General features: G+C 37.4%; 1 protein-coding gene across 1 annotated transcript in view; it reads left to right on the top strand.

The window, feature by feature from the left end:
• Nucleotides 1-776: 776 nt before the first annotated feature.
• The window catches only part of LOC131076474 (uncharacterized), a 38,138-nt gene continuing 15,729 nt past the window's right edge, over nt 777-23,185 (top strand). Inside the window, exons 1-2 of the mRNA XM_058013680.2 lie at nt 777-1,397; nt 1,561-1,631. Of these exons, the coding sequence (XP_057869663.1) occupies nt 972-1,397; nt 1,561-1,631 (497 nt within the window). The 5' untranslated portion in view covers nt 777-971. The remainder of the gene's footprint in view (nt 1,398-1,560; nt 1,632-23,185) is intronic.

Below are 23,185 nucleotides of genomic sequence, written 5' to 3'. Positions count from 1 at the left end.
ATTATTATAGATTATGTAACTTTACTTGATTTAAATTATTTTTTTAAGTTAGTTCATTTAACCTTAACTATAATATCTATATGTAAATATGTGTAATCTTATTGAATACTAGAGAATCCATTTTTTAAATTGACATTCAATTAGTATTATAATGAACATTGAATTAGTATTATAATTAGTTCTATAGTTTCAATAATAAAGACAAAATGTATTTGTCATGGTAGTAACATATATCAAATTTATGAAATTTCAAATTGCATGAAGAAAACTAAAATAAAGATGTAAAAGATTTAAAGATTTACATACAAATTCAAAATAATTTGGAAAGAACATACTAATTTTAATGATCTAAAATTTACATCTAAAGAAAAAATTCATTGATATAATTGGTAAAAAAGCAATTGAATAATCATAAATTAATAAAATTTGGGTGCAATAGATTACAATAGTACTATGAACAAATGTATTTTATTTAAGAAAAAATATAAAATCGATTTTGTATCACCACTTAAACAAAATAAAAATAAAAATAAAAATAAAATAATATCATGTAATTAAACTTTTGTTAAAACTACAGCCTTCAATTTAATACACCAAACATCGAAAAACATCATTTATTTAATTTCTTTTCCCAAATAAACACCTTATTCTAAGCAAGAATTGCTTGCATAAATTTTGGCCATTATAAAGTATAATTGAACTCTGAAGTTTAATATTTAACATAAATAATGATGAATTATAAGCAATTTAACTACTTGTGTAAAAAATAAATCCCTAACCACTTAGGTAGCAGTGAAGATTTGAAGGAGAAACTAATGGGGTTTTGATAGCCGTGGAGGGAAATTGCTTGGGTTCAAACTGCGCGGGATGAATGCTCGCCTATAAAACAAAATATGGGCTAAAGCTTAATAACTGATGTTATGTGTGTTCGCTGTGGAGCTTTTCATTTGTTGAGAGATAAGTAGAGAGCAATGGCCGATGGGAAGGGCAAGGTGAAGGTGAAAACCAAGATGATGAATACAAAGGTAGAGGCACTTCTTATCCCTGCAGACTCGGATCTTCTAAAACCCCTCAAAGTGAAGAAAGAGGCGCAGTCACCCAAGGAAATCAAAGATATCTCAAAATCTGGTTCAGTGAACACCAAGGTGAAGAAAGAGGCGCAGTCACCCAAGGAAATCAAAGATAATTCAAAGTCTGGTTCTGTGAACACCAAGGTGAAGAAAGAGGCGCAGTCACCCAAGGAAATCAAAGATAAGTCCAAATCTGGTTCTGTGAACTCCAAGGTGAAGAAAGAGGCGCAATCACCTGAGAAGGGCCACACCAGTGATGACAAGAGTGAAAAAAAACAGAGGAAGCTCTATGACTTGCCCGGACAAAAGCGTGATCCCCCACCGGAGGTATGGCATTGCTATATTCTCTTGCTGCATTGCTTCTCCAATGCCATTGATACTAAATTGGGTGGGCTTTCTTGATAAGTAACATCTCTTTATCTATTTTATTTACTGATGTTGGGATTCACAGCTGGGGAATGTGTAATATTGTCACTTTTGTAATCTACAGAGGGACCCACTGAGGATTTTTTATGAGACCCTGTACGAGCAGATACCTACGAGCGAGATGGCTGAGTTTTGGTATGTGCACTTGTTAACTGTTGTCCATTAGTAGTGCAGTACCCATTTCTCCTCTAGGATAGTTGATGAAATACATCAAATATAAACTGAGTTTGGCCTCTGAGTGAAATTGCCAATGCAAATTAAGGGTGCCTGGTGGTTTCACCGTTTTGTTGATTGTGTAATGTGCTTGTTACCTCAGAACAGTTGCCTTTGAGGCTGACACAACGCTGTTACGTATCAAGTTCTCATGTTCTACAATCGCTATTCTTGTTCTCTTTGTTTGCTCCACTAGTTGGGTTTCATCATTTTCTTACTAAGTAAACATTGACTAGAGTAAATATCAATTAGTTTCTCTTTCATCTATTGTTCTTGCATGTTGCATTTTGCTTCTGGAATAATGCAGCTGTAAGAGTTTTCTTTGGCTTTTCTCAAGTGTTTATTTATCCTTTTGAAAGTTGCCATTGGGGCCCTCAAACTTTTAGAATCTTCCGAGTCTGGATCTCAGAGTAATGGTTTGGGTTTTGCAATAAGTTGGACTTGTGCATTTTTTGTATATATAGTTGCATTTCTATTTGGATCTGATGTGTTTAGCTGCATTGTAATTGACTGTTGTTTCATTCCCGGTCCTGATCTTTCTGTACCAGATGTTTTCTTCTAACTCGTAAGTTACTGGGCATTTCCTATTCCTACACTTTGTCTTCAATACATCAAGTACTCCTCATGTTAAGTACACTTTTTTAGCTCAAATTTTGAAGTTGATAGATTTTTTTGCTACTTGTGTCAAATCTAAAGTTTTGATTTTTCTGAATTGAATGTGGAGCATAGGATTGATTTGTGATCCAATAAAGCTGAGGAGTTCATAAATGCTGTCAGGAATGTGGTTTTGCATATCATTAAAGAATGGTCTCATTCTTTTTGTATAAGAAGTGAGGATGCTAGGATCCGGGGATAAGAGTATATGTTGAGCTCATCTATGCTTTTGATGAGAGGTAAAATAGGTTTTGAAGAGGTCCTTAAAACCTGTACAATAGGCCGATTGGCAGCAAAAGATTAGCCAAAAACAGCTAAATGTTTGCAACAGCAAATACCAACACCGAGAGTATACATAGAGCTCATCTATGTTAACACCATTAACAGGGATTCATTTGCCAGTTTGCTTTTTATTGGTGTTGTTGAAAGTCCTATCTTTGTCAAAGCTTGACGACTCTTGGAATTGATTTTAGACAACTTGTAGCCACTGATAATCAGAGTATATTATTCATAGTTTAGAAGAGTTTCTATACACATGAGGTCCTATAAATTAGGATGCGCTTCTTATCATCTCCACTTATCTCTCCAATAACACTTATTCTATGTGATTGTTACAACAATCACTCAACAACTCAATAATAAATTAACTTAGAATAGGTTTAAATAGTACCATTATTTAACTTATGTAATATTGAGCTCCCAAAAGCTTTTATGCACCACGTAATCTATGGTATAATCTTTACATTTCCTAACATTCTTCCCCATATTACAACATAGTTTGAAGGAGAGGATGCACTTTTTATATGATTGGGGACAAAGATGCAATTCATCATACTTATACATAGTAGTGGGGAAGACTACACTACACCTACAAACTATCACCAAACGAAGATAAACTCATCATTTATTGAGATACATCAAATGAGCTTGAACTAGGACACAACCAATAGTCTATACATTTAATCTTGTGCAAACAGGGACACACTTTTCAATTTGCAACACAGTAGTAGAAGTAGATCATGCCATCTCTTCCACGGGATGCGTGGCCACCCTTTAACAACATATGTACTCTTCAATCAGCTGAATCTCACTAAAAAACAACTTGTGAACTTAATTCACGAGAACACATACATTAAAACTCAGTAAACTAAATCCTCACCACAGTCCTTGTGGGGAGGCTCTTCATTGTGCACAATAAAGCCACAACGTTGTCTTTCTTCAGTTTTCTGTCAATTAGTTCTCTTGCTCTTTGAATACAATTTATTATTGCACGTCCTTGTTGCTTGCAGTATGAAATTACATGCCTATTTTTTGATGTTTGCTTTGCATTTGAAGATGAGAGGTTCTAATTAGATTTGGAAGAGGGTTCTAATAATTAGAGGGTCTTCATTGTGCACAACAAAGCCACAACCTTTGTCTTTCTTCAGTTTGCTGTCAATCAGTTCTCTTGGTTCATTTTGCACAACAAAGCCACAACCTTTGTCTTTCTTCAGTTTGCTGTCAATTAGTTCTCTTGCTTCATTTTGCACTACAAAGCCACAACCTTTGTCTTTCTTCAGTTTGCTGTCAATTAGTTCTCTTGCTTCATTGCGCAGAACAAAGCCACAACCTTTGTCTTTCTTCAGTTTGCTGTCAATTAGTTCTCTTGCTCTTTGAATACAATCCATTATCACATGTCCTTGTTGCTTGCAGTACAAATTTACATACTTTTTTTGATGTTTGCTTTGCATTTGAAGATCAGAGATTCTAATTAGATTTGGAAGAGACATTGGGCATGTTTTCCACAACAATCACAGTTTTTTCTTTAAACCGGCCATTTCTCATGGCTCAAATATTTTCGTCGTTAGTCAAGGAAGAGATTGTGTGTTTAAAGCTTGTTGGATCAATCTTGCTTAGTGTAAACACAAAATAGGAGTAGCAAGCAGGCATGCCATAAAACAAATTTTTTTCAGCATCATCATCTTCTACTTCAGCTTGTTGGCATTATTGGCATTAAGTTGTCATTGATGTCAATTGGTTTGGCATGGTCACCAGTGAGTAAGAAGTGGTGACTGGTATAGGAAAAGTAAGACATGATGATGTCAATCCTTATGTTTGTAAGCAAATTGAAGGTAAGTTACTGGTAAACATGGAATGCATCATCTACCGGTAAAGCAGGGCCACTGGCAAGACAAAGCAAGCAAGCAAGAGAAGAACTGAAGGATGTAAACTGGTATACTCAGAGAAGATCAATGATGCCAGTAAATGGATTGAGTAATAGGACCAACATGTTTGATGGAAGGCCAAGTTGATCCACGGATAGAGAAGAGGTATGCACGAATGAAGGCCCACTGGTGGATTTAGGTTATACCGGTAAGGAGAGTTGAACCGGTAGTCAATCTTGGTCAACAAAGAATGTCAAACCGACATAGCAAACCAAGCAGAGGTGGATGTCGACAAAGATGACAGTTGGAAGCCAGGTGGTGATAGTACACAGGTCGGCGAAGTGTGCATCAACGTAACAGTAGCAAGCAGGTCGACTTTTATGAAGAACCTACAAGTCATGGAGGATGCCAGAAGATTGCGGCTCAAGGAAGACAAGCTGGCAAGCGATTGAACTTATCCTGCAAGAAGATCTGATCTTCGTACCTGTTTGCTGAAGGAAACAACCGAGCCATTAATGGCGTGTGACAGAGAAAAGCATAAAAGCATGGTGCAGACCTCCAAATTTAGAAAACGCACATTGGAATGCGAGGCGTTGGTGGTGCTGATCGATGGCATGCATATCATCTCTCTGGAAAAGCAGATCAGATCAAATCCAATACAGATTGAGTTGGTGAAGGCAAAACCTAACACGACATTGTTTGAATGTTGCTTTGGCGGGAACCCTAGAAGATAAATATGTGAGCTCGAGACTGAAATTAGTTGATGCTTGATGCGAAGAGTGAGAGAGAAGAGAGCTTGAGCAAGGAGAAAGATCATCTTCCTTAGAGTTTATTCTAAGAAAGTTGTAGAGTGAGTTAGCAGGCGAACCGGTGAGAGGGTCTAATTGGTAGTGACAGAGTAACCGGTAAATTGTTGCAGGTCTAATAGTTAAGCTAACCGGTGAGGGGTATTTGATCAAGAAGGCATCCGAGAGTGACATAGTGTGGTGTGAGGCTGAGGGAGATAGAAGAGAGGCTAGGAGTAACCGGTGAGTGATCAAAGAGAGTAATCTGATAACCGGTGGTGTGAGAACCAGTGAAGAAGAGGAGGTTGTTAACGGGCATAAATCTATTGATCAGGTGTTGCAAAACTCATTTGCAACCAGGTGCTATAACTGTATCAAAATTGTATTTCATTATACATCACCGAGTTGGAGCTTGGTGCAGGGGTGGGTGCCCTAAATCATTGTAATCTATTGTTTCATTGTGGGGCTGGATTGGAGCAGTAGACTCCAACAACATTTCTCACCGAGGTTTTTCCCATATTGGGTTTTCCTCGTACATTTGGTGTTGTGGGTTGCATTTGTGTGTTTGCCTCTTTTGATATCCACATTTGTCTTACTGGTTTGATTGTTTAGTGCTTAGGGTAGTAACTGGTATTCCAAGGTTGTTTAAAAAGAAAAGAATTTAAGAACCATTGATTCACCCCCCTCTCAGTGGTACATTGTGTTCAACAATTGGTATTAGAGCCTAGGTTCTCAGTTGATTAAAGCTTGGGTAGATTCTAGTCTTAGAACACAATGGCAAGAAATGAGTATGCCTCCTCAAAAGCCCCCATGTTTGATGGATCTAACTATGCCTTTTGGAGCAAAAGAATGGAGACCTATATTTCCTCCCTTGGTTTTGATGTGTGGATGTCTGTCAAGATGGGTATACTGTCCCTAGTGCTCCTCCCACTGATCCAGATGCCAAGAAGGAGTATGAGAATAATGCAAAGGCTAAACATGCTATGTTAAGCGGGCTGTTTGATAATGAGTTTGTCAAGGTCATGCACTGTGCATCCGCCAAGGAGACTTGGGATAAAATGCAGAGGTTATTTGAAGGAGATGCAAAAGTCAAAGAGGCCAAGCTGCAAGCACTAAGGGGTCAACTTGAAGGCATCAAGATGAAGGATGAAGAAAAGATTGCAGACTACCTTCACAGAATAGATGAAACTGTGAACACCATCAGAGGACTTGGAGAAGAAATTGTAGATGAGATTCTTGTCATGAAGGTACTTAGATCTCTCACACCTAAGTATGATACTAAGGTTTCTGCCATAGAGGAAGCCAAGGATCTGAAGATCTTCACAATGGAAGAGCTATTTGGCTCACTAATAGCGTATGAAATGAGAACAACTGGTGAAGCATCCTCAAGGAAAGAGGCAACATTCAACTCCACCAAAAAGGGCAAGGAAGAGGCTGCTCATAAAGGATCCAGTGAAGACTCGGATGCAAAGGTAGCAAATTTTGTCAGAAAGCTCAAGAGAGGATCCGGCAAGTATAAAGGAAAGTTACCACTCAAATGTTTTAACTGTGGTAAAGTTGGACACTTTGCTGCAAAATGTCCTTATAATGAAACCGGTGGAGATGAGCAAAGAAGTTTTAGTAGATCTGCTAGTAAAGACAGAAAGAAATGTCTATCGGCAAGGAAGAAGAGGCTACCGGAAGCAGAACAACCTATATACTATTGAGGATGATGCCACAGACGAAGAAAGTGCATCAGAAGATGACTACCATGAGAATGAAAGAGAAGTTAATCTCTTTATGGCACTTGATGAACCGGTTGGTGAAGATGAAGAAGAAGAAGACATTGAGGCCGAAGTAGATCTAGAAGGTGAGCTCATAAGTGCTCTTGAGGAGCTGAGTAAAACAAGAAGAGAACTCAAGAAGTTCAAGCTTGCTGCAGTAGATGAACAAGGTCTCTTGAAGCAATCCCTGGACGAGTCCAATCAAGTTATATCTGACTTGACACTCCAGTTAGAAGAAGCCAAGAGGTTATGTGAAGTGACATCCTCTAATCTGATGAAGAAGGAAAAGGTGCATCAAGATTTGGAAGCAGAAATAGTGAATCTCAGAAAGGAGCTTGAAAAAAGTAAGGAAGAAATGAAAGTGAGAAGCAACTATGAAGGCAACACCGAAGCCTTAGACAAAATGTTGAGCAAACAGAAGCCATCTAAAGATACCGGTGGCTTAGGATTTGAAGAAGGACAAAGTTCAAACAACAGAGACACATCCGGTAAGGAGATACAGTTCACTTCTTCAAGTGAAGGTGAAGAGAAGAAGACATTCACAATAAGCAAGGATATTGGTAAGAAGACATATGTAGATTCCGTTAGAAACTGCCACACAAATCGGTATACACAATCAATGAACCGGAGGCCACACTCTATGTACCGACATACAGATCCAAGGAGAAATGCAAGAGTTGATCATGAAGGATTCACTAGAGTCAGCAACATGAAAGGAAGACCCTCGGTGAGTCAGTCGTTTGCAGGACCAAGGCAACCTAACTGGTATGTTCCAAACTTTCATGGTTATTGTTACCGGTGTAAAAAATTTGGACATAGGATAGTTGACTGTAGATTAACCAATAAGCCCACTATGAGTTATGAAAGTAGAAATCCATTTAATGCACTCTGGGATATGAATGTCGTCTGTTATCAGTGCAATGGATTTGGTCATAGGAGTTTTGAATGTAGGAAGAGCAAACCGGTGTCCTACAATAGTTTCAAAGATTCATTCTCCAATGAAAATGTGAAATGCTATAACTGTCAAGAGTTTGGACGTATAGCAAAGTTATGTAAGAATAGGAAAATCAAGCATAAGAGGACAGATCCTGATCAAGAACCGGTAGTTAAATCGGAGCACAAAATTGCAGCTGACAAGAAGAAGGAAACCAAAAAAGGACAAGGCAGAATCAAGTCTGATAGTGCAGACTGCCCTACATGCTGAAAGGAAAAATCTATGGGTTGTAGACAATGGATGTTCCAACCACATGACCGGTGATAAAAAGAAATTTATCAAGCTTGAAGATTGGAATGGTGGTTCAGTGAGATTCAGAGACAACTCATCCATCAAAATAAAGGGAAAAGGTACTCTAAACATTGATGGAAAACTAAAAGCACATGATGTGTATTATGTGGAAGGCCTAAAGCACAACTTGTTGAGTGTGAGTCAGATGTGCGACAAAGGTTATAAATTCACCTTTGATTCTACCACCTGCCAGATAAAGAAAGAGAGTACCTGTCAGATTGTAGCCAAAAGAAAGAGGACAGATGGTAATGTATATAATCTGAAAGAATGTTTTGAATCCCAATGTATGTTGGGACAAGTTGATGAAAGCTGGTTGTGGCACAGAAGATTAGGCCACATAAATTTGGATAACCTAGTTGCAGTAAGCAAAAAGGGGTGTGTAAGGAATATTCCACCCATCATCAAACCAATAAGCACATTTGTGATGAATGTGTGAAAGGGAAGCAGACTAAGGTGAGCTTCAGAACAAAAGAACACAACACCTCAAGACCACTTGAAATTGTACATACAGATCTGTGTGGTCCAATTAGGACAAGAGCTCTTGCTGGTGAAAGATATTTTATGTTCTTCATTGATGACTATTCAAGATTGACATGGGTCACTTTCCTACAAGATAAATCACAAGCATTTGACAGATTCAAGATGTTTAGGAAGATGGTGGAGAAGGAAAGTGGGTGCAAGCTGAAATGTCTAAGATAAGACCGAGGTGGAGAGTTCACATCAAATTATTTTGAAGATTACTGTGAAAGACATGTAATTAGAAGACAATACTTAGCCCCTAGGACACCACAACAAAATGGGTGTGGTAGAAAGAAAGAACACGACAGTCAAGGAGATGGCCAGAACCATGTTAAATGAGGCCTACTTGCCGAACATATATTGGAAGGAAGTAGTTCATACTGTTGCATATACCTTGAACTGGGTTCAACTAAGAACAAACAACATAATGACACCTTATGAGTTGTGGTATGATCGAAAACCATCAGTCAAACACTTTAAGGTATTTGGAAGCAAGTGTTTTATCAAGAGAGATATGGATGGTTTAGGTAGTTTTGATTCCAGGAGTGATGAAGGAATTTTCCTTGGTTACTCATCTAACAACAAGGCCTATAAATGCTACAACAAAAGACTAAGAAGAGTCATTGAAAGTGTGCATGTAAGAGTTGATGAGGATATGCACAAAGGAAGACAATCACAGGTAAACCAGTATGATGATTCCGGTGATGAAGGTGAGGAAGCTCAATCAAAAAATTAACCGGAAGAAGCATCCAAAAGGGCTCCTAACCAGTATGTGTAGATGAACCACCCGGAAGAGCAGATTTTAGGTAATAAGAGTGATGGTGTGCAAGCTAGGAGAAGACTTGCCCGAAATGATGAACAAGTCAACTTCTGCCTCATGACTGAAGTAGAACCTAAAACCTTCAATGAGGCCAACAAAAGCTAGAAATGGATGGATGCCATGGAAGAAGTGTTGCAGTAGATTGAGAAGAACAAGACTTGGGAATTAGTCCCTAGACCGGAAGACAAGAACATCATTGGCACCAAATGGGTCTACCGGAATAAGATGAATGAAGAAGGTAAAATTGTTAGGCATAAAGCTAGACTTGTGTGCAAAGGTTACTCTCAAGTAGAGGGCATTGATTTTGAAGAAACATTTGCACCGGTAGCTAGATTAGAAGCAATTAGAATGTTTCTAGCCTTTTTTGCCTCCAAGGGTTATAAAGTATATCAAATGGATGTAAAATCTACCTTCCTCAATGGAAATTTGGAAAAAGTGTACATGGAGCAACTGGAAGGGTTTTTGTTACATGATGATGAAACTTTTGTGTGCCGGTTGAAGAAAGCCCTGTATGGTTTAAAGCAAGCTCCTAGAGTGTGGTATTCAAGGCTAGATCAGTACCTGAAGTAGCAAGGATTCAAGAAGGGGAGTGCTAACAACAATTTATACATCAAGAAAGATGAAAACCACATGATCATTGTGGTTGTGTATGTAGATGACATTATTTCTGGAGGCAACAAGGACACCCTTTGCAAAGAATTTGCTGATCAGATGCAGTCAAAATTTGAGATGTCAATGCTTGGAGAATTGACATACTTCCATGGTTTGCAGATATCACAGCAAGATAAGGGAATCTTTATCTCACAAATCAAGTATGCAAAGGATATGTTGAAGAAATTTCAAATGGAGGATTGCAAACCGGTGAATACCCCCATGTTGACTGGAAGCAAATTAAGCAAGAATGATGAATCACCAGTGGTGGATCAGACATTGTATAGATCCATGATAGGCAACTTATTGTATCTTACTGCTTCTAGACCGGATATAGTGCAAGCAATGTGCATGGTGGCTAGATTTCAAACTGCACCTAAGCAGTCACATATGAATGCTGTAAGCAGAATTTTTAGATACCTACAAGGAACACTCAATTATGGTTTGTGGTACCCTAAACAAGGGGAATTCATCTTGGAAGCATACACTGATGCTGATTGCGCAGGTTGCATTAATGACTGGAAGAGCACAAGTGGTGGTGCATTCTTCCTAGGTGACCGGTTGGTCTCATGGCATAGCAAGAAGCAAGATTCAGTCTCCCTATCAATTGCTGAAGTAGAATACATTGTTGCTGCTACATGCTGCTCTCAGGTGCTTTGGATGAAGCAAACCCTCAAAGACATACAAGTGGACATCTCTAATCCTATTCCCATCTGGTGTGATAATTCAAGTGCCATCAACATATCAAAGAATTCGGTGATGCATTCTAGGACAAAGCACATAGCCATGAAGTATCATTTTCTCAGAGAGAAGGTTGAAGGACAGGAAGTAAAGATGGACTATGTCCCTACAGGAGAACAAGTGGCAGACATTTTCACCAAACCATTGTCGGTAAGCACTTTTGAGTACTTAAGACACAAGTTGGGAGTTGTGTCACCTGCCTTATGCACTTAAGTTAGTAAGGAGTTATATGGTTCAGGGGAGTTCATATTAGCATCTATAACTCTTGAACCACATGGTGATCATAGGGAAAGTTCAAGGTTGTATGTCTCAGTATCGACTGTAATCACTAAGAGAAGATTTGACTAAGGGGGAGATAGGTATGAATCAAAGGGGGAGTATACAGTACCCTGACCCTTTGTCATTGTGTCAAAGGGGGAGAAATCTATCAGTATGAAGTCTTGCGGTAAGTTGACATCAATGCCAAAGGGGGAGACTGTTGGCATTATTGGCATTAAGTTGTCATTGATGTCAACTGGTTTGGCATGGTCATCGGTGAGTAAGAAGTGGTGACTGGTATAGGAGAAGTAAGACATGATGATGTCAATCCATATGTATGTAAGCAGATTGAAGGTAAGTTACTGGTACACACAAAATGCATCATCTACCGGTAAAGCAGGCCCACCGGCAAGACAAAGCAAGCAAGCAAGAGAAGAATTGAAGGATGTAAACCGGTATACTCAGAGAAGATCAATGTTGCTGGTAAATGGATTGAGTAATATGACCAACATGTTTGATGGAAGGCCAAGTTGATCCACCGACAGAGAAGAGGTATGCAGGAATGAAGGCCCATTGGCGGAGTTAGGTTATACCGGTAAGGAGAGTTGAACTGGTAATCAATCTTGGTCAATAAAGAATGTCAAACCGACATAGAAAACCAAGCAGAGGTGGATGTCGACAAAGATGACAACTGGAAGTCAGGTGGTGATAGTACACAGGTCGGTGAAGTGTGCATCGACGTAACAGTCAACAAGTAGATCAACTTTTATGAAGAACCCGCAAGTCATGGAGGATGCCAAAAGATTGCGGCTCGAGGAAGACAAGCTGGCAAGCGATTGAACTTATCCTACAAGAAGATCTGATCTTCGTACCCGTTTGCTGAAGGAAACAACCGAGCCATTAATGGCGTGTGACAGAGAAAAGTAGAAAAGCATGGTGCAGACCTCCAAATTTAGAGAATGCACATTGGAATGCGAGGCGTTGGTGGTTCTGATCGATGACATGCAGATCATCTCTTTGGAAAAGCAGATCGAATCAAATCCAATACGGATCGAGTTGGTGAAGGCAAAACCTAACACGCCATCGTTTGAATGCTGCTTTGGTGGGAATCCTAGAAGATAAATATGTGAGCTCGAGACTGAAATCAGTTGATGCTTGATGCGAAGAGTGAGAGAGAAGAGAGCTTGAGCAAGGAGAAAGATCATCTTCCTTAGAGTTTATTCTAAAAAAGTTGCAGAGCGAGTTAGTAGGCGAACCGGTGAGAGGGTCTAACCGGTAGTGACAGAGTAACCGGTAAATTGTTGCAGGTCTAATAGCTAAGCTAACCGGTGGGGTGTGTTTGATCAAGAAGGCATCCGAGAGTGACATAGTGTGGTGTGAGGCTGAGGGAGATAGAAGAGAGGCTAGGAGTAACTGGTGAGTGATCAGAGAGAGTAATCTGATAACCGGTGGTGTGAGAACCAGTGAGGAAGAGGAGGTTGTTAATGGGCAAAAATCTATTGATCAGGTGTTGCAGAACTCATTTGCAACCAGGTGCTATAACTGTATCAAAATTGTATTTCATTATACATCACCGAGTTGGAGCTTGGTGCAGGGGTTGGTGCCCTAAATCATTGTAATCCATTGTTTCATTGTGAGGCTGGATTGGAGTAGTAGACTCCAACAATATTTCTCACCGAAGTTTTTCCCATATTGGGTTTTCCTCGTACACCTGGTGTTGTGGGTTGCATTTGTGTGTTTGCCTTTTTGATATCCACATTTCTCTTACCGGTTTGATTGTTTAGTGCTTAGGGTAGTAACCGGTATTCCAAGGTTGTTTAAAAATAAAAGAATTTAGGAACCACTGATTCACCCCCTCTAAGTGGTACATTGTGTTCAACACAACTTTTATACTAGCTAATTGATTTTGCATAGAATGAAACTTCTGTGCTACAACGTACTGTTGCCTGCCTCCATCTTTAGCCTAGACAATCACTGCTCCAAAGTTAGTTTTGCTATTGTTCTATTAGAACCAAACAAACTATTAAGTCCATCCCAGACTAGCCTGGAGGTGTTTATGAAATCTACATGATCTAGGGATGCATTAGATATCCCCAAGCCACTTATAGCCACAACCTCTTGATCTTTGATGACTTATTTATCGCCTCATCAATATTTACTAGTTTTGGTGTTATTTTTCACTTACAATACCCCATTGGTCTTTTTTGATCATCAGGAATTGCAGCTTGATTTGCCATGTATGGAAGTCTCCTCCTCCAAATTTCTCAACAACGGTCTTCTCCATTGGAAAAAGCTTTCCCCCCTCGATAAATATTTTTGCTAGTGTGTTGGCAAGCACTGTTAATACACCTTTCAACTAACGAGTTTACACAAATTTTAATACAAATGTTATTAAAAAAATAGCTAAGTTACTAGGTTCGCTTGTTTTGATCCACGTACTTGAACCAGGTTCTTCCGGGTTTTGGTTCGTGTGGGGTTTGCCTTGGGTATGTACCCAAACCTTTGGGTTCGCTAGGTACGAACCTGGGCTTATCCAAAGGTGTTGAGTGCCAAAACATAACAAAAACACATCTTTGACCTTCTTTTGCAATTAAAAACCCTAAAAGCACCCCTTCTATCGTTTTTTATTCATCATGCATTGATCAATGATGAAGTAGCATACTATTAAATGTATTTAGTTTTATAATTCTGAATATTTCTTTAAATTTTTACACATGCGCACACGCACGCACGCACACACACACACACATGCATGCATGCATGCATATATATGTGTATATGTATATATATGTGTGTGTGTGTATATATATATATATATATATATATGTATGTATGTATGTATATGTATGTATGTATATGTACATGTACATGTACACATATACATACATATACATATACATATACATATACATATACATATATATATATATATATATATATATATATATATATATACACACACACACAGTTTTGACTGGTTTAAATGTGATGTTCAAATGATTGTCATTTTGGTTAATTGCTAACTAGTGGTGATGTTTAGGAGAGTGTCAAATTTAATTGTCTTATAAATCTGTAGTATTATTATTTTTTTCTTTCTTACAGTCCAACTTGTTTTTAAGGCCTAGCTATTGACAGGTTTGTTTCTTTTGTGTTTGGCAAAGCGAAAATATTAGAAGGTAATGACATTGAAAAAATAGAAGCAAATGGTGGCTGCCATAAAATAATGAACAAAAATGTTTCATCAAAGGAAAAATACGTTCCCTTACATCTCACCAACCAGTAGACAGACATTTCTGCACCATGCAGATAAGAAAATCTTCTAGATTCTCCTCCAATTGGCAGACACTTTAATTTCTTTTTCTGTTTTGGTAATATATGGATGTGCATTTTGCTTTCTTCACACGTTGCTGCAACTTTAGTTTAAAAAAATATTATTTCTGAACTTTAAGGACTTGATCAATGACTCGCTCTCCATGGCACAACCACTGCCACATCAACACCAACAGTCAAACATGCATTAGTTATGGCTAATAAACTGCTATCAACAATTGAAGGTGCTTCCTTTTTTCTCTCATGCCTATTCACCATACGATAATATTTTTCTGGATTATATCCACTCTTTTCCAGACGTTTGCACAATTTCTATCCACATTTTCTACCATAGTGCAGAAGCTCGGGCTTGGTAAAATCTTGGCAGACCCAAACATTGTCAAAAATTTGGATTCGACAAAGTTTATGGTAAAAACTTGGTAAACTTTTTTAACATTAATAACACAAATTTGTAAAATAAATTAAATAATCATTAAAAAACACACATAAAAATGAATTTACAAATGTTATAAGTAGTTCTTCCTTCATTTATAGATCAAAAAATGAGTGCAAGTCACATAACAATGTTATAGGATTATAAATTACCTATTTGTATTAATATATTACAAATTTCTTTAATGGAAAACATGGGCCCTAAACAAATTTTCCTTTTAAGACCAAAGTAGGGGTTTGGAGTAGAGCCCCTAATGGGATTGAGAGATAGTGACCTACATGGGGTTTAGGGGCAATGAACCCTATTGGGGCTGAGGAGTAAAGCCCTTGGTTTGTAGTCTTATCACCAAGCCCAAATTAGGGCCTTCAAGATTGTATGAATCTTCATGGCACATGCTCAACTTCTAAAAAAATATAAAATGCTTGAAAAAAATGATGCAAAAATGACGAGACTATGCTTTTTCTTGAGTGAATCAATGTATTTTGATGTTGATTGAGTTTGTGACTTAGAATCAGAAGTTATATTGTGGGGCCCTTCAAGATTGCATGGATCTTCATGGCACATGCACAACTTCTAAAAAAATATAAAATGCTTGAAAAAAATGATGCACAAAAGACGAAACTATGCTTTTTCTTGGGTGAATCGATGTATTTTGATGTCGATTGAGTTTGTGACTTAGAGTTAGAAGTTATATTGTTGGGGTTTGGCTTGCAACTAGTTGTGAGATAGGCAAGCTTGTAGCAAATGTTAAACCTATTCTTTCTACCATCAATGATTTACTTCACTTCTTCCAATGATGTATGTTGCACCCTTTTTTGTATGGAGTTAGTTTTTAGCTGAATGCAAGTCTTTTTACTTAATGAGTCTTGATCAAAATTTTATTATTCGTTTTAATGAATGTCATGTTTCTCAAGCTTTGATCAATGGTAGTACACGATCAATGAGATTTACTTTCCAATGTATAATGGAGCTCGGATGCAAAAGAGAGGCCAAATTTTTTGTAGTCATGGGAAAAATGGACTCTTAGTGTATTGGAGCACTTCTCTCCAAGGGATGGACACTTTATTTGTTTCAAGTCATGAAAAATGGACAAACAATGTATTGGAGCACTCCTTTTCATAGAGATGTCCCACTTCAAGTGAAAATCAAGTAATAAGTTGTCCAAAGAGAACTTAAAAACATAACATAAAAATGGACAATAAGTTAAAAAGTGCGCACCATTTTGACAAATTGTTTAAATCAAAACATAATAAATGAACATATTGGGGAGAGGACGTAATAGTTGAATGTGTTCCAATAGCTGAGATAACATTTGTAGATTTATATGATCTTTATTTTTAATAGTATAGCACTACTAGTTGTGACTTCAAGATTGTTAATGTTGACCATTATTACTAATAACAGAATGAGATGTGCTTATTAGGTCCAAAAAACAACAAATCATTTGTTGCCATATGTGTGATCCAACAAAACATGACTTGATGCATAATTACTGTTTAACTTTGTTTTTGGGTCTTTTATGACACCTTAGCAAAAACATGTTGATGTAACATCATATTTGATGATGTGGACCTCAAACCTTAGGTATAAGCAATTACTTGCCAAGTAGGCTGCTTTTAAACATTGAGTCATTTGAAATTACCACATATGATTTTGGGAGGCATGAAGTTAGAGTGCACATGCCTTTGTATTGGAATGCTCCTCTCTGAAGTAAGATGAGTTTTTTATCTTTGCGTATGAGTGGGCTTCTCTCCGTTGAGTGAGCATTCTGAGTGAGAAGTGGAAAGGGCACATGCCTTCATATTCCATTTTCCTCCATTTGAGGATTTTGGAGCTTTCCATCATAGCATACCATTTTTGGATTTCAGAATTTATCGTTCTTGCCCCTTTGGCATGCATTTTTTTAAAACTACAATATTTGAAAAAAAAACCCTATCTACCTCTCCGGACAACCTAAGATGCCATTAATGGTCACAAATGAACATGATTAGAGGGGGCAAGTCTTTCAATATCCTCTTAGTATTTGTGGATCCCTTAGAGGCATGCTTTGTGCACAAAGGCATATGGTTGTTGATACAAGGAGCATGGTTGTAAGTGCACAACCATTTGAAGATGATGCAATTGACATGGGCAACCTGCAAATTCATTGACAAACTCTTGTATTCTTGCCTAGGCATCAAGATTGAATGTAATGTTAAATATACATATTTGTAAGATGTATTAAGGGGTTGGTCATTGAACCAATTTTTGATTGTAATTGTTTCAAGCAGGTTCTAGGGTATCAAGCGATGAATGTCCAACTTTGTAAATGATGAAGTATGTTTGTAGATTAGGGGAAGGGTGGTCTAGTAACATTTTGTTTGCAAATTTATGTCTCCATGATGGACTATAATAACTTAGGAAGGGCTTTGAACCTTATTGTTGTTCCTCACTTGCCACATTTGTTGGCATGATTGTAACAAGATTTGATCAATGTATGACATGCATTCTAAGGCATTGCAGACTCTTTTGTGATGGTCATCTTTTGAAGCATGTGGTGTATTTGTTTATTTGTAAGGGATAAGTAAGTATGTTCATTTGTAGATTTCTTTATCTTTTATACAATCTATGTTCCATTTGTTAATTTGTAGATATGATCTCATACTTGTTGCAAGTTAAGGCTTTGTTGCCCAATGGAGTAGGCACTGGCCTAATTGGTGAAAGGCTAAAGTTTAAACACCTTTTATTATAATTATCTCTGTTGTCAGTTGTAGTAGTAATTTAGGTTTCACCATGCCTATATGATTCAATATTGTAAACTATGTCAACTCTTGTGTTAGCTTAGAATTGATATATTGTTGGAAGACTATGCTGGTATGTTCTCCCTCTTATTAATGTGTATGCAATGATAAGTGGATTCATTTGTTGGGGAATGATACAATTGTTATCTTTTGATGCATGTTAAGGGTGAGTTTTTATTTGCTTATTGATGGTATTTAAGTTAACACAATAAAAAATTTTAAAATTCTCTTTTGTCAGTACCTAGTGCAATCATGGCAGTCTCAAGAGCCCAACAAATTTTTGTTTGAGAGTTAATTGGGCATCTAGCCATCACTATACTTGGCATTTTTTGTCTTCTTGTCCACTTGAGTGCTATGTAAGTAATGCATTGGAAGTTCAAAATGATGGTTACTATCAACATAATGTGGGTAGGGGTTGCGGAATTGAAAACCTTAAGAGTTTGTGTTGGGAATCATACATAATACTTTGCTGAATTGAATGCCTTTTTCTATGCATAGGAAATTGTGGGTAATATTTGTTTGACCAGCCCTATTTATGAAGTGCCTTTTAGAAGTGTTTGAGGTTTGTTGGGACGATGAATGATGTTGGAACAATTCATTGCTCTCTTTTCTATTGAAGGACAAGCAAGAAGAAGGATTGCTTAAGCCATTGACTTTTGGAATTAGTTGGATAAAAGCAAAAGCATCAATTGGAAGGCTATTACAATCATTTGTGAAGGTGTCTCAAGGACCAAGAGCTTTTTCATCCAAGAGGCAAATGTAGGATGAAAGACAATAACTTCTTGACTCATCATTGCCTAATATTGGGCTATATAGGCAATTTGTTTTGGGTTCTCTTAATGGGATGCTTTCTTATCTCTTCTAATTTAGGATTAGGATTGTGTTTATGGGCATTGAATTCTGCTTATTTTTTGGGCATCTTTAAGGAGGAAAGTGAGAAACCATATTTGCGAGGAAATTTTTGTGTTTCTTTATGATCTTGAGATCTAGTAGTTGTATGAGAAGTGATTGCATCAAGTGAAAAAATCGTGACCTCCATACTCTATGAAGTTAGGGCTCTGATCAAAGGAGGGTCTACACTTGAAAACTTTAGCACTAAGAAATCTTTAGTAGGAAATACATTATGCTGGATTTTTAATTGCAATTCCTTCTCGAGTTAGCTTATTTTTGGGTTTTTAGCATTGTTTTCTAAAGGGGGTGTTTGGTATGTTGGGAAGTAACTTGAACCCCATCCCTATGAAATTGTCACTAATTGTTAGAAATGAAGTAGTGCATGACAGAGAAAAATTTAATAAATAATAAATTAACATGTTAATGCTAATTTATTATATGCTAGATTTTAGTTAGGAGAGATGAGTTATTAGTTAGTTGTTAGTTGGTCGTTACTTAGCTGTATCCATACAGATATAACAACCATTAAGTTGAAGTTAAAAATCAGATCTAGAGGTTTGATGTAAAATTCATAAATTCATGATAAGAACAAGTGAACAACAAGTGTAAGTTAATGTATTACGAAGAATACATACAGAATTCAGTTATATATATCTATAGATAATATGTATTTATGCATGCATGTATGTATATACACATTATATAAAGAAAGACATATATGTAGATCGATAACTATGAATCTTTTATAAAGAGAGCCAATATATATATCGATTTGGTAAACAAGTGCAAGAATAAGAGAGATGGATCTACATACAAACCACTTATCTGAAGAAGAAGCAAGTGACTCAATTGAAGGCTGTGGAACAAGAGTCACATCGCCAATCTCTGGAAGAGGGGCAATGACCAACTTCAGAGAAGGTTGAACCTCCTCAACTACTAGGATAGAAGCAAAAATAGAAGTTCAAGAGTTGACTTCTTGTGACAAAACTCAGGGATAAGGCCCTGCTCAAACTTACTCTAAGGGGGTTGAGATGAGACCTTCACATCAACTGTGGCAGGTTGGAGGGCCCTTGGAAAACTAGGATGAAGATGTGGAGAAGAAACAAGAGGTATGTAGGCAAAGCCACACTAGACACAACCTGTTCATATCCATAATGATAAATGGATCTGATTCATCATTACAGTCAGGATCTTCTTGTTTCTTTGACACTTTGAATGCCACCTCTTTCCATGAAGATTTATCATTATCAATCCTCATCTCATATGCAGTCAAAGTTCAATGGCTTTATATCTTAGTTTTTAGTAAGGAGAGATTAGTTATTAGTTAGTTGCTGGGTAATTGTAGGCTGTATGGATGTATAAAGCAATTGAATGTAATAATGAAGGAGTCAAAGATGAATGGGTGAATTTGTGGTATTGGAGGCTTGTGCTCTTTGTTTCTCATTTTTTCAATACGGTATCAGAGCAGGTTTGATGGACCTCTTTGGCTACCTTCCATCCACTTGTTTTTCCTCCAAAACGACGCATGCAACGACCAAGCAGTGTAGACAATGTGCAACAACCATTGATGTCTGTTCGACATTCTTGCATTTTGTTAACAAAGACGCAGTGTTAACCACATACAAATTTGTTGGCATTCATCATCCATGTGCATTTGGTTTCTCTCAGCTGTCCATCTTGTTCACTCTTCTCATAGTTTTTCTTTTCACTTTGTTCATTTTCATAATAAACTCATTAAATTTTAAAATTTATATTATTCAAAAATGCAAAAATCAGAGGTGTTGTAATATCCCCAATAATTTTTTTTTTGATTTTTGCAATAAGATTAACAAAACAAACACAACAACCCGTTAAGGTTAGAGAAATAATCCAAAATAACTGAAAGGAATCCTTCCACCTTTTGTTCACCAAGAGCCCAATCTAGGAGGGTGAGAGCATACTGTGTTCCGGGGATTGAACTGAAAAACTGAATACAATAATGGGCGGCAAGCTAGCCCCTTCCGCTTATCCAGTGGGTAAACAAGATACTTGGCGGTAAACCAGCCAAGAGAAAAACACACCAAACACAAATCACTCAACCGCAATGTTTCAGCGGGAGGATTGAACACAACAAAAGCTCAACTCGACTGCTTATGTAGTGGGAGGATCATTACAAACATAAAATCACTCAACCACTTACTCAGTGGGAGGACAGAACTTCATAACTGAATTACAGAGCAAGAAGGCGGCTGAGCCAACCTCTTCCACTTATGTAGTGGGTAAGCAACGCTCCAGAAATGATTAGTAGTACTACTACTTAACCTTACAAGATAGAAGGAGAAGATTATAGATGATATCCAATACAGATTACAGCAAATAACAACCATCAAAATAACTTAAATAAAGCCACTATTGCTGAACTGAAAATCTGAAGTCAATACACACATAACTATTCTCAACCGACAACACCAAAATGATCATAACTCACTCAAACGAAAACTGAAACACACCAAATCAAATGCAAATGGAAGATATAACCTGGACGATGATTCTAGAACACAAAAACTGCAATCTAGTTGCCTCAAAACAGCAGCACACATCCCAATGCACCTCTGGAATGGTACGACCCAGCTAGGTGGTACGATTTGCTCTTAAAATTCCATCTCTCCAAACCAACAACTATAAATTTGTAGACAATATCACCTCTATACCACGATTTGATAGAGCCAATACCCAGAATGATTGGTTCACTCGGCCAAGAGGTTTGAATAAAATTCAGTTTCAGCAACTCTGCGACCGGCAGCAAGAAAACATTCCAGAACCACACAAAAACACTCCACAATCTGCAAAACACTCTTTAACAGCATTGGAAATACAAGAAACACAACTAGGTACTATCTCCCAACTACGAAACTGAGACTTAGCTAGGAAGCCACACTTCGAAGCTCAGATTTCAATCGCCAAACCGACAGCATAACGATGCAATTTCACAAGATGATCCAAATGAGAGCCCAAGGCTCTTATTTATAACACTTCCCTCTCCAAATTCAAATTCAACTTCACTGAAATTCCCCCCAAAATCAAATTACATTTCACTCCATCTCGCCTCATGTGTTTGGTGTCCCCTTCTTAGGCAAGTAATTCGACATTTTTCCTTGGTGAAGACTTTCAACATAAAAAATGAAGTTAGCACATGAAATATGCTTCCTTTTTGACGCCACTGACTTAAGAAAAATAACAATATAAATGACAAATAAATATTTTCCCTCAAGTCGCCCACAATACAAATAATCAGCAATAAAAATAATTAAATATTATTTCCTTATCCTAAGGAAATAATATTTAATTAAATAACTATTAACTCCAATATTGATCAACACCAAAATCAAGGATGAAGCTGTGCGATGAAGACCACGGAACTGTGCTGAATCAGGACTCTGACTGAGACTACTAAAAATAGAAATGCTCAACACAGCCACTTACTAAAAATAGTAAGTCAAGGAATACTGCTCCGAAAAACATGATCTTCGCACCCAGAGAAAGAGCTTGGAAAGCTCAGTAGAACTGCATCATCCAAACAGCCAAACCCTAACTTACTAAAAATAGTAAGTTCTCACTTCACCAAAGAATCAAATGCATGTTATGCCACCCTGGAGTTCATGGAAAACTTAGAAGGAACCATAAGTAGATCTGAAGAATTCCCTCTCGACAAACCCTAAAAAGCTCGTGCAGAACTCCACAGAACTTGGAAACTCTAATTCTCCTTTCCAAATAGCCTACGGGTCTCCGGAATAGGCCAATGGACCACTAAATGCACATCACTGAGAAGGGGACATTACAGGTGTTGTTGAAAAGTGCAAGAAGTTAAGGTGGTTGAGAAAAAGTTTTTGATCTTTTAGTTATGAGGGTTTGATTGTTTCAAAATTGGTATGGATATATTACACTGCTCTTTGATATATAGTCATGCTGTACAAAGGAGGAATTATGTTTTCATTAAGCAACATTCTATCATTAGTACATTGTTCAGATTTTCAATGGCAGTTAAACATAGTCTCACTAAAAATCTGATATCTTTCTCATTTTTCAATGAAATTCAAAATTCAAAATGTCCTAGAAAACTATTTAACAAGATCACAAAACTTAGAAATAGTTTGGGAATAATAAACATATTTAATTCACAATGTGATGTGGAAGACAAAGCTATTTTAATGGTTATTGCCAATTTAATCTCTTATGTTTCATTTTGTATGAGGATTTTGGAGCCATAAGGGTGTAATTAGTTTTTCAGTTGCACTTTGTAATTTGATGCACTACCAATAGAAATAGATATTCAAAGAAGTTTTTCTAGTGAAGGGGAGAAGATTTGAGGCAAACTAATTGTTGTTATTGCAACACTAGAATGAAGTCCCTAAGTCAACACTAAAAGGGGGTGTTAGAAATTAA

This window comes from Cryptomeria japonica, chromosome 5 (assembly GCF_030272615.1).
Source record: "Cryptomeria japonica chromosome 5, Sugi_1.0, whole genome shotgun sequence".
NCBI lineage: Eukaryota > Viridiplantae > Streptophyta > Pinopsida > Cupressales > Cupressaceae > Cryptomeria > Cryptomeria japonica.
Note: the sequence above shows the minus strand (reverse complement) of the source record. Positions and strands in the feature narration are given on the sequence as shown.